This window comes from Stenella coeruleoalba (assembly GCF_951394435.1).
Source record: "Stenella coeruleoalba genome assembly, chromosome: 17".
NCBI classification, from domain to species: domain Eukaryota; kingdom Metazoa; phylum Chordata; class Mammalia; order Artiodactyla; family Delphinidae; genus Stenella; species Stenella coeruleoalba.
Window position 1 is genome coordinate 34248441 of NC_137163.1, and position 12448 is coordinate 34260888.

The 12448-nt window shown below is 43.8% G+C and overlaps 1 protein-coding gene across 6 annotated transcripts in view; it reads right to left on the reverse strand.

The window, feature by feature from the left end:
* The window catches only part of GRHL2 (grainyhead like transcription factor 2), a 154931-nt gene that overhangs the window by 13154 nt on the left and 129329 nt on the right, over positions 1-12448 (reverse strand). For 3 of the 6 annotated variants that reach the window (XM_079901192.1, XM_079901191.1, XM_079901193.1), the window contains 2 exons: positions 3060-3151; positions 778-863 (listed from right to left, as the gene is read on the reverse strand). In XM_079901192.1, the coding sequence (XP_079757318.1) occupies positions 778-863; positions 3060-3151 (178 nt within the window). Of the gene's footprint in view, positions 1-777; positions 864-3059; positions 3155-12448 lie in introns of all 6 variants that reach the window. The other 3 variants (XM_079901188.1, XM_079901190.1, XM_079901189.1) reach the window with 1 other exon arrangement.

A 12448-nucleotide genomic window follows, 5' to 3' on the forward strand; every position in this document is an offset into this window, starting at 1 on the left:
CAAAAGACAACATAGTGATGATTCCACTGATAGTCACTGTCCTACACATTTTCACATATTACTCCATAGCCCAATATGCTGTTTCAATGCAGCAGTTTTCCAGACCAACAAAAATTCTAGACTGTCCCTTGGCAGTCCTGCTGTCGTCATCACCACAAAAACCCTGGATCTTCTACAACATGGTTGTACAGGGGAGTCAGATATCATTTTCAATGTAGAGTCATATTCAGATGGATAATACATGGATAAAACATAAAATAACTTCCTGAGCCCAGGTTGGGTAATGCTAGACTGAACAGGGGATGAAGAGGGAAGGAGAGATTTCAGAATCTTACTTAAATCATTTTATAACTCTGCAATTTATATTTTTTTCTTAACCAAAACAGGTCATATTTTATTTTGGATTACACTATCGCAGCTGGCAAGACACTTCCTAATCGTTTTTGTTCTGTATAGATTTGGAAGTTAAACGTATCTAATTTGGTTTCATGCAGAGACAAATGGAAACTCACAGTTTAAACTTTCTCTGTGGCATCTTACTCTGATTAGCCTTAAACTGACAGGGAATTGGCAGTTCTACAAAGTTTCCTTCTCCTTAAGATGCTAATAATAAGCCAGACAGGGTGGAAATCAGTGTCCCCATGAATCTCTACTTTTTCTTTTTCCTTGAGAAAGCTCATTCCAGGGCCATCTCGAAGGCTGCATTTTAATAAATGGATTTCAGCTCAGGAGACTACATGCCGGTTTCTCGGAGGCTGAAGGGGGTTCATTGCTTACCGCTTCCATCAGGCCCCTCACGGTGGGGGATTTCAACATCAAGGCATCAAACACATCGTCTGTCTCCTTCCTCACGTACAAAAGCACTGAAAGAGAAGGGACGGGAAGCCGTGACTGCGAAGCCCACACAGCTGCCCCAGGAGACTGCTTCCTACCAGTGGCTGTTACAGATGAACATTCTGTAACTTCTTCCTGTAACCCCCAACAGAAAAATGTAATTTCCAGCAGGCTGACCCTAAGGAAACCCCAAACCATATTCTATTGGGTTAGCCAAAAAGTTCGACCCACCCGAACGAACGTTTTGGCCAGCCCAATATTTAAATGAGGGCCGCTTCCACTGGATTTACAGACCTCTTCTTGGAAAATCATTGTCTTTAAAATAGTGTGGCTGCTACTTCTGCTGTAGGAGCCCCTGGAATGGGTTAAAGGGGGCATGGCAGCGGGTTGATGGGCTGCAGTTGCCACCATCTCCTGCTGGGCTTGTGGATAGCCACACCTGCATGCTGGGCTTACAGCTCACCCCCAGGGCCTGCCCAGAGAGGCAGCTCTCATTAACTGTATCTGTGGATAGGAATCACTCCACTAACATAGCAGTAACCATTATCAGGCATCCCAGAGCTTGTACAGACAAAGGCAACCGACTCCCATGACTTTGAGAGAGCCACCCTGAGAAGTGGCTACAAAGGCAAAACAAATAACGGCATTGGTGATAATTACAGTCATTCTCTGTCCTGGAGAACTTCTAACAAACAATGGGCACTGTCACTGACCCTGACTCCTTGTGCCTCTCAAAGCCCAGCTCAGCGTAGGAGCTCCAGGCGAGGGGCTCAGTAACTCCACTGTCCTTTTCCAAAGAAAAGCCACTCCCGGGAGAACGAGTTCTCTATTGCTGGAAGGTTGCAGTGCCCTCACGTGTCCCTAGGACTGAGATGTCTCAAAGGCCGTAACTTTGCATTTTGTCTCAGCAATTCCTGATGGCAATTTTTGTGCAGACTTCACAACCTCAAAATATCTGAAAAACACAAGCTTTGGACCAGCCAGCATGTACTAAATATGGATGTAAGCTACTATCACTTTGGCCCGTGTGATCCTTGATTTCCATATAACATTGCCCTCATTCTAAAGGATGAGATATAAAAGGCATGCAGGAATGGAGCTCAAAATGCACTCGAATATTTGATGGTGAGCCTGTGAAGCCGGAAAACCCTTTATAGGTTTAAATATTACTACTGTAATTAACACTACTCAGGTATTTACACTCCTTGAATTCTGAAATGCTCATTACTCATTCACAATTATGATAATATTCCTTAACTAGATCCAGGTCTAAAAATAAAACTAATTATATTAGTGAAGATGGAGTGCTTACTATGTACTGGGCACCTGAGTTTGGTGTTTTACATACATTAACTCATCAAGCCTCCCTCTGTGACGTGGGTACTCCTGTCACCCCATTTTACAAGTGAGGACTCCAAGGTGCAGAGGACCTTCCCAAGGTCACGTGACTCGATGTGGCTGAGGGAGGCTACACGGGATGCTCTCGACCATTATGCAAATCCCATTTCAACAACTAGGAAAAAAAAAATTCTCAGTAACAAAAACCTCAAGCCTGTGCAGATGGTGGACGTACGGTAACCTGACTCATTAAAAGTCCAGTGCTGTAAGCAGAAGGTCTCTGGAAGCTCTTGGTGTTGGCTACAGCAGGATGTGGGGAGAAAAGCCACCACCTCCCCTTTCCCCTTACTCCCAGGAGGGACAATGAATCAGCACAGCATCGAGATGCTGAGCAAGACACTGACAGGCCTGTGCTTCGTTTCTCATTCTCTCGGTGAAGTGGGATAAGATCCCTGACTGAGAGAAAATGAGTAAGTTGGGATGTCACAGAAAACAGGTTCCCTGACTTGTACCGTGATTAATCGTTTGCGTCTGTTGAAGGATTCTCAGCTGCTGCTGCTTATGAGAGGGTATTGTCAAACACAGCACGAGCTTCTTTTTAACCTTGTATCTCACTGCTTGATGAGTCAGTATATTCACTACATTTCCCTCAAGGTAAAGGAAAGAATCAGTGCCCAGGAAGAATAAATGTTTGCTTAGGGTGTTTAAAAAGATAAGGTTTAAAGCAAAGGAGGAGACTGTGGACTTCCTGGATCAATAAAAGCATCCCCAGGCTAGCACGGAACCACAGGGACATGGGCCGGGCCGGGGGTTCTTCTCAGTGAAATGTCCCCACCACCATTCCTAATTGGAGCAACACCGGGGGAGGGCCTCAACGGGAACAGTACCTCGCTTCATCCCTTCTTCCTTCATCTGCTTAGAAGGTGCCGGACCAAACTCCTCTTCCATGGGCCTGAACATCCGTTTCACAAGGACACTGCTGCTAGAAAAGGTGAGGAGAAAGTGTTAATTAAGGAAGGCACCCGGGGTGCCAACAAAAAGGTGTATGGATGTGTCGGTCCCTATCTCTTCCCTTTGTTTACGCCATCCCTTATCACGACTGGATCCACGCACCAACCTCCTGCCTCCCCCTCACGGGTCCCAAGTCTGCATGTGGGGCAGAACACACATGCCAGTATCTTTCACGCATGGCCCTGAGACATCCTCCTTGCTGCTGAACATGGATCCACCGAGGTGAGGCCTCTGGGTTTTACCCATTCCGTTCTGCACCTAACCCCCCTTCCTGCTCAGAAGACCAGGGCTGGGGATGCGGGCCTGAGCCCTGTGTTTGTGTGGTGTGCAAGTTATACAGCCCGTCCCACCTAGCTAGGGCCTGGGTGTCCCGCACTTTCTCGCCAGCCCCGAGGGCACAGCGTGACCTCTGGAAATGGCACGGGCCTGCCTCGCTGGTTCTAAGTTATGAGGCTGCCCTCGGTTCCTGCTATTCCACAACTCCATCAGCTTGGAGCAGAGGAGACTGCAGTGGCTGAGGTTCCCTAGACCCGGCCCTTCCTCATGGGAGAGGGTTTCGGTCCCCCTTCCTGAGGGCCCACGGGTCCCCAACTGGCCAGTTCTGGTGGCTCTGCATTTCCTCCCAAAGTCTCTGTCTGTCTGGGCACTCTAGGGAACGGAGGGCTGTTCCAGAGGAAGGAAATTAGAAGAACAGATTGTCACTGAAGAGAAGTCATTGCCGCTGAGTGTCCCCTCAAACTCATATGCTGAAACCCTAACCCCCAGGAGGATGGTATTCAGAGGTCCGGGCATTGAGAGGTAATTAGGCCCTGAGGGTGGGGCCTCCATGATGGGAGTGTCTTTATGAGAAAAGGACACCCTCTCTCTTTCTGCCGCGTGAGGACACAGCAAGAGGATGGTGATCTGCAGGCCAGAAAAGGGTCCTCACCAGACACTGACCATACTGGCACCCTGATCTCAGACTTCCAGCCTCCAGAACTTTGAAAAATACATTTCTGTTATTTAAGCCACCCAGTTTATGGTATTTTGTTATAGCAACCCAAACTGACTAAAACACTGAGAAAATGCCCCTGCATGGAGTCTTATGGTCCTTTAAGCCCTCAAGAGAGCAGGTGTAGGTTTTTAGAAGACTTTAATCTCTCTGGGGATTCCTGGAACCAGGCACATGAAGCAATGCCAGATAGGCAGTTCTGCAGAATTGTTAAGACATGAGATCTGGGGTCCAGACTACCTTGGTTTAAACCCCTGCTTTGCAGACTCACAGACATAGAAGACAAACTTATGGTTACCAAAGGGGAAAGGGCGGGAGGGATAAATTAGGAGTTTGGGATTAAAATATACGCACTACTCTATATAATATAGATAACCAGAAAGAACCTACTGTATAGCACAAAGAACTATACTCGATATCTTATTGTAATAATCCATTGTAATAACCCATAACCTATAATGGAAAAGAATCTGAAAAATTATATGTATAACTGAATCACTTTGCTGTACACTTGAAACTAACACAACACAGTAAACCAACTATATTTCAATTAAAAATTTAAAAAATAAACCCCTGCTTTGCAATCTACTAGCTACGGAAACATGGACAAATTCTTCAACTGCCCTGAGCCAACAGCCTCTTTAAAAGGAGGATGTTGAGAGGCTTAAATGAATTCAACATAATGTAAATTCAAACTCACAAAGTTGCCTGATACATTTTAAGTACTACAGAAGTGTTAGTTAGAGATGATGATGGTCATGATGATCATGATAATTAAAGTTGGAGAGATTTGAGGAAGAGACATAACGGGGAAGAGTACATAAGGCAGACAATTTAAAAGAGCTCAAAGTTTCCATTCACTATCAGATAGCAAACAGCCCAAACTACCACTTTGGCCCAATTTAAGGGCTAAAGTTGGAAAAGCTTCCTGCATCAGAGACTGACAATTATATCAATCCCAAGCTTCCAAGATAATATAAAACCCTGCTCCGGGGCTTCCCTGGTGGCGCAGTGGTTGAGAGTCCGCCTGCCAATGCAGGGGGCACGGGTTCGTGCTCCGGTCTAGGAAGATCCCACATGCTGCGGAGCGGCTGGGCCCGTGAGCCATGGCCGCTGAGCCTGCGCATCCAGAGCCTGTGCTCCGCGACGGGAGAGGCCACAACAGTGAGAGGCCGGCGTACTGCAAACAAACAAACAAAAAACCCTGCTCCAAAGCCAAGTCCCTATTGGCATCATTGTCATTAAGAAGTTCTTTTTATCAATTCTCAACTGGAGCTAATGGTGGGGTCCAGTGGTAGAAAGAACACATGGTATAAAACTGTGGACAGTCCAAAAAGTACTTCTATTAATTCTAATAGTTTAAAGTATTAAACCAACAAGGCTTTAAATTACCATCTTCTACTCTAGGTGGTCCAAAATTATGTTTATGAGCCCTTAATAAGACCACGCTTTTCATCAAAGCACTTTACATCTCCTTGGTCAATTAAGTCTTATGAACTCTCTGTGAGCCAGCAGCACAAAGACCAATCTTATCCCTATTTCGGTGACGACCAAACTAAGGCTCAGGGCGTTATGTGTCTCATGCAGGGCAACGCAGCTAAAACAGTGAAACAGGCTGTTGAGAGAACCCAGCTCTGAGGAGCAACCTCCTGATAAAGTACTCGATAAATGTGAGATGATGATGAGTGAGGGTATGAGAAATGATATTCAGAGTCAGCATTCTATTTTATTCCATAGTAAGTCAAACTATGGAAATAGCCAGAAGAAAAACTCAAACTCAAGTCCCAGCTGAAGGTGGTAATAAGTTTTTAGAGCACTGTTCCCTCTATCTTTCCCTCACTTTTCTTTAAAACCATAAAAGCGGGTCATATTATTCTGTCATGTCTTGGAGCTGGACTGACCATGACCCTGGGAGCAGAAGATTAAAAATCTATTGACATTGCTGTCAATGACCAGTAGGTTAATGATGGGTAAATAGCCTGAAACATCACCAGACACTCTTTCATGTTGTGTTAGGGTTCCTAAACTAGGGATTTTCTTTCTCTCATTAAGAAAGATTTATTTACATTTTTCCAGGTCTGTTGACTTTTGACAGCACCCCATTCTGAGCATGACAAACTTTGCCATTAAAATAACATCTTGGATAAACCACATTTCTCTTGGGAGTTCAGAAATGTTTTTTCACACTTTCAAATCTATAAACCCAGTAGGAGTCAATAAGCTTGTGTGGTCTGAATTCAATGGTTTCATTTCTTTTTAAAGCAAGGTGAGAAAAAAAGGGGCAGAAATGACTGCCCAATTGACAGAAAGAGTAAGGATTTCAGGTCTCCTAATGTCCTGTTCAATTACACTGGCTTGTAGCACAAAAGGACAAGAACAAGGAGAAGGTGCTTTCTCTGACATCAGTCTCCATCCCGTGGGCACAACATGTTAACATGTAGAGGGACTCCAGTTCCAGCAACATATGAAATCATTGCTTTGTGGGGTCAATGTCAGGGAAAGCAAGTCCCTGAGGTGTAAAAAAGGATGGCTAAGTTTCATCAGAAGAAAAACTGGGAAGGTGTTTGGATCTGAAGCCTGTCTCTGGACATACTTGGCAATGTTGAGCCCTACCTATCAGGCTGAACCACACTAGGCATCAGTACCTAGGTGAGGAGGTACCAAAATAAAGCATGGAAAGGAGGTGCAGGCACCATGGAGACATAGTTTGTCTAGTTCACAACTCTGCTTCTGGCCTGTGTAGGCTGATGACCACATCTGCCCTAAATAAATTAACATCCTTACCCTTTGTTAGCCTCAGAAAAGAGGAGGTGCTCTTATGTTCAAGTCCTCACAAAGTCTTTCACATTATGGAGTAGAATCTCAATTAGTTTATTTTCAACAATAAATCACTCTGGGGAAGAACCTATCATCCCCAAATGACTTTAATCAATGCTAGTTCAGGGTCTTGATAGAAGTTCATCTGACACACTCAGTACACACAAACCAAAATCAACAAACAAACCCCACATATGTTTATAATTATGGTAGTTAAGAGCTTACAATTGAAAGTAGTAAATAACTAGGTCAGTAGGCCCCAGAGGAAATACAGATATTTCTGTTTCTGGCTAAGATGTTGTATCTTGTGGCAAACCAAGCAATGTTCCAGCCAAGAACGATGTAAGTAACTGTAAATATATATACATATATATTTAATCTTATTGAAGGTATTGGACACTACTGTTGAGTCGGCCAGAACCTGAGAGCTGAGATCTCAGAGGAGAAAAATGCGAGAGGTGAGCTGATAGTCAGTGGGCCACTTTCCTCTGGAAGCATTTGCCATTTCTCAGCTGGGAGTAGAGGATGGTGATCGCAGCAGAGGCACATACTTAATGGCAAAGAAGTCTGCACAGCTTTTGGCAATCTTATGGTGTTAGAGAAACAGAAATTGGTGTTTAGGGCTGCAAAGTTATTCAGGACTAATAGGAAAACTTCCAGAGAGTAGAGAAGCACAGAGAAGTAAGCCAGACACTGCAGTATTCCTTCCCAGGTATTTGCCAAGTTTTTAAGCTGCACAGGATGAGAGAGTAAGAAGTTAAGCAGAAAGCCCTTGAAACTCATAGAGGAGGCTTGGGTAGTCTCCCCATGCTAAGGAGACAAAAATTGAAGTTCAAGCTCCATGAAGGAAAAAGACCCATAGAAAGTCCCTCAAAGGTACAATCTAGGAGTTAGGATGAATTAGAGGTCATCTGAGGTTAAAATAAACTGCAACCCAGCTTTGGGTCAGTTCTGTCCCTGACTCAGTTATGGTGATCTGTTAACTAAGGCTACATACCAGATAGGGAAAACCTTCATAAGGAAAAATATGGTCATCCAGAGCCTCCATAATTTTTATGCATATTGTTCATCATTCAATGATTATCAAATATTAAACAGGACCAAGGGAAAAACATACAATAGAAACACACCCAGATAACATACTTATAGCACAGTTATTATGTTCATGAAAATAAATGACAAGACATTTAGAATTGAAGTTCATTAAAATAAACCAATTAAGTGGAAGTCCTAGAACTAAAAAGTGCAATAATTGAAATTAATAACTCAATAGATGGGTTTAGTATATTGAACCTAGCAGAAGAGAGGATTTGAGAGGTCAACAGAAAATATCCAGGCTGGAGCATGGTGAGTAAAGAAGATGGACAGTTTAGAAAAGAACATAAAAAACATAGGGACAGAATAAAAAACTCTAATACACATTTAGAGTCTCAAAGGAGTGGGGAGAGAACAGGGAAGAGCACTATTTGAAGAGATGACAGCCAAGAATGTTCCAAAACTGATGAAAGACATCAACTCACAGATTCAATGAGTGGTATAAAATACCAAGCAGGGGGAAAAAGAAAGTACAAAGAAAACCCACACGTAGAAACATCATAAAAAATTTGAAAACCTGAGAGAAAGAGAAAAATTTTAAAGCAGTCTTTCTCAAATGAAAGAAAAAAGAAGGGGAGGAAGGAAGGAAGGAAGGAAGGAAGGAAGGAAGGAAGGAAGGAAGGGAAGAAAGAAAAGATTACATTTCAAATAGCAACAATAAGACAGTTGACTGCTCAACAAAAAATGATGGAAACCAAAACTGAAAGAAAGTAACTGCCAACCTGGAATTTGATACCTAACAGAAATACCCTAGAAAAGCGATTACAAAATAAAAACATTTACAACAAATAAACAAATATGAGAGAATTCTTTGCCAAAAGTTCCACAACAAAAGAATTATTAAACAGAATTCTTCTGGCAATAGGAAAAGGATCCCATGTATAACAATCACTTTGCTATACACCAGGAACTAACACAACATTGTAAATCAACTATACTTCAATTAAAAAAAAAAAATAGGAAAAGGATCCCAAAGAGAAACAGAGAAATAAAGCAAAGAATGAAGAGCAACAGAAAGGGCAAATGTAGGTTAAATTTATTAAAAAAGGCAAAGCTTAGTTCTAAGAGTCTTTAGTTCAAATCTTCTAATTTGCAAAATGGCTAACTAGTATACAAGCAAGAATAACTGGTACTAATGTAAGAAACTGATAAAAATCTGCTACTCTGAGGGATGGTAAACATGATTTTCATTTCCTTAAATATTTTCTAAAAATCTTCCTTGTATATCTGATGCAGATTTGAGTATTATTGGGTGGATTTTTTAACTGCAATATCTAACAGTAAAAATAAAAATACATCAATTGAAAAGGGGGTGGGCCTGGAAATTCCCCAGTGGTCCAGTGGTTAAAATGGTGCTTTCACTGCCGTGGGCCTGGGTTCAATCCCTGGTCAGGGAACTAAGATCCCACATGCTGAGCAGTGTGGCCAAAAAAAGAAAGAAAAAGGGTTGGGCTTCTTACAAGTGCATGTGAATCAATAATTATCTTGAAATAAAAGTTTTGATTAAAAACAGACATGAGGATGCCCAAATTTGCCAAGAATCCCTGTGCCCCAAATGCAGTGCAGAAGCCACAGAGCTGCTAGACTTGAGGGGACCTCACAATAGACTGGAACGGGGGACACCTCTGTGGGGACCAGTGTGGACAGAGGATTAAGGCAAGAATGGTTTTCCAGGAACTAGAGGTCAGATGGAGATGGATACCAGATCCCCAGAAATAATGGAAATAGAATTTCTCATCATGCATGATATTTGAATATCAATTTAAATACTGTTTCAGGGAGCGTAAGGCCCTTCCCTCTTCCCCATGAGAGCCATTCATGAATCCCCGGTTAAGGGCTCAGCTCTACAGAAAATCCTTTTTGTCTGGTTTTTCTTTCCATTTTTCTTCATCTTCCTCTCTTCCATTTCTCAATGAAATATCATTTATTTAGGGCCTGAAAAGGAACCTTGGCAACAATAATAGCTCTGTTTTTTTGAAAGCATCTTCCATGTGTCAGGGCATTTTACGTATTAATGCTTCTAATAATTCTAGCAGGTAGGTATTAATATTTGCTATTTTTAGATGAGGGAACTGAGGCCCCAGAAGGTTGTTATCTTAAGTTACACAGCTTGTAAGATCAATGCAAGACTCAAATCATGGCTGACTGGCTCTAGAGCAGTGGTTCTCAAACACTGCGTGCATTAGAATCACCTGGGGACTCTAAAAAGGTCTCCATGCCTGAGCTGCACCCATCTGCCAATTTAGTCAAAATCCCCGGAGACGGTCCCTGTATGTGAGTATTTTTTTAACTCCCCGGCTTGATTCTGATACGCAGCGAGAGACCTGCTGCTCAGAGATGGTGTCCAAAAGCCTCTGTATCTGTTGTAGCCCCTGCCTAGGAAACAAGCCTGCATGGGGTCTGTGATCCTCAGATTCAGCACCAGAAGTCACCCCAAATACTTATCACTAGACACAGAGGCAAGAGCGAACAGGTGCTCCTCTTTTCGTTTCGTTCAGGTACCTAGCTGGCGATGGCTCCCCATCCCACCTCATCCGAACTTTCTCTAGTTTCTCTATAACTGCTGGCGCTTCAGGCCAAAAAGCTCTCCTCCTCATGAACAAGCCCGTGTCTGGCCACCGCTCCGGCTTTGGAGTAGTCGGGAGAGGGCCCTGGTGCACCTGGGCAGGCTGTGTCCTCCAGCTGGTGGCTGCCTGAAGGACGCTCTCCAACACTCAGTTAGATGCTTCAATACTAACTGATTTATGCCTGGCAGGGAGAGAGGAGAACTGGCCAGACAGTCCTGATCTGATGAAGGCTAAGCGAATGCCCGTGAAGGTGGTTCTCCCCAGGGCTCGGTGAACTGACCCCCTCCGCCAGGTACACTCTCCTAGGCTTGTCACAACCTGGGTCCGAAAATCCAAACGGTGTGCCTTTGTCAAGGCCAGAGAGCCATCACGATGAGGGCCTGTCTCTGGATGATTCCTTGGCAGCCACAGATCAAGAATTACGAGGGTTAGGTGATGGGGCGTGATGGCTAAAGGCAGGCGATGGGAGTGCAGCTAGACCCAGGTTCAAATCCTGCCTCTGTCACTCACCAGCTGTGCGGCTTAGAAGTTTCCTGACCTTTTGAAGTTTCAGTTTCCTCCTTATAAAGTGGAAGTACGTATAGCATCTTCCCTATGGGAATTTTGGAAGAATCCAATAAAATCATCCATAGAAAGCACTTAGGACAGTGCCTAGCCAAGGTGTCCAGTGAATGTCGATTACCACTTTTACATGTAACCATAGCCAAGTCCTACTATGTGTTAACGCCGGGCTCCAAGGCCGCCCATATTGCTCAGTCGAACTCTAATGAGAAGATGGTTAAGAGTAAGAGCCTTGGGCCTCAGGCCTCAAGATTCTGCAATAAAAGAGGGGAACTGTTACAGAGAGGCCAGGCCAAAAGAGGTCAAAGTAGGTCAATTCGCCACCTAAATGTTGCCGACTTGCAGGGAAGGACAGTTACGCTGAGGCAGATTCACAAGCGCAGCCTGCACATGCAAGAGCATTTAGGTCCCAAGCATTTCTTATATAACACTCAATTTTCTCACAAGAGATCGTACAGATCGTCTTATACAAAATCCTCATTTTACGATGGAGGACACCGAAGCCCAGAGGTCAGGGAGGTGGCCCCAGGCTTCACACGGGTGAGCGGCAGCCCGGGAGTAGAACCCGGGCTTCCTCAGCTCAGAGTCAACGTTCTTTCTGTGACACCAACCTGTCCTTTGTAAACTACGTGAACAACAGATTACAACTGCTCGTGCTAAGCGTTTCTGTCCATTCCCACCCCTGGAATATATTGCCTCTGTACCAAGATGAAAAGAACAATCTAATTATGTATTTAGAAAATTTGGAACTCAGAATCTAGAGGTCAAATCCTGGACAAGGCTCTGCTCCTAACCAACTAGGGAATTATTAGGCTCTTCTGAGATCCTCTATCCTTTGGAGGGTGGCACACTTTTTCTGTAAAGTAAATATTTAGGCTTTCCCGGCTAGACGGACGGTCTCTGCTGCAACTACAGCAGCGCCTCTGTACTCAGCTCTGCTGTGGCAGCACCAAGACAGCCAGAGACAAGACACGAAGGCATTAATGTGGCTGCATTCCAATTAAGCTTCCTTTCTGGGCACTTGAACCTCATAATTTTCAAGTGTCATGCAATATTATTCTTCTTTGGGATTTTTTCAACCATTTAAACATGTTTGCAGACAGTACAAAAAGTATTAGGCCTTGATTTGGCCCTTAGGCTATAGTTCCCTGAGCTCTGCTCTAGGAAATGAGCTCAAGAATATCTGCTCCACTTACTTCACTTTGAAATGTTTTACCAGTAAATATGTTAATTG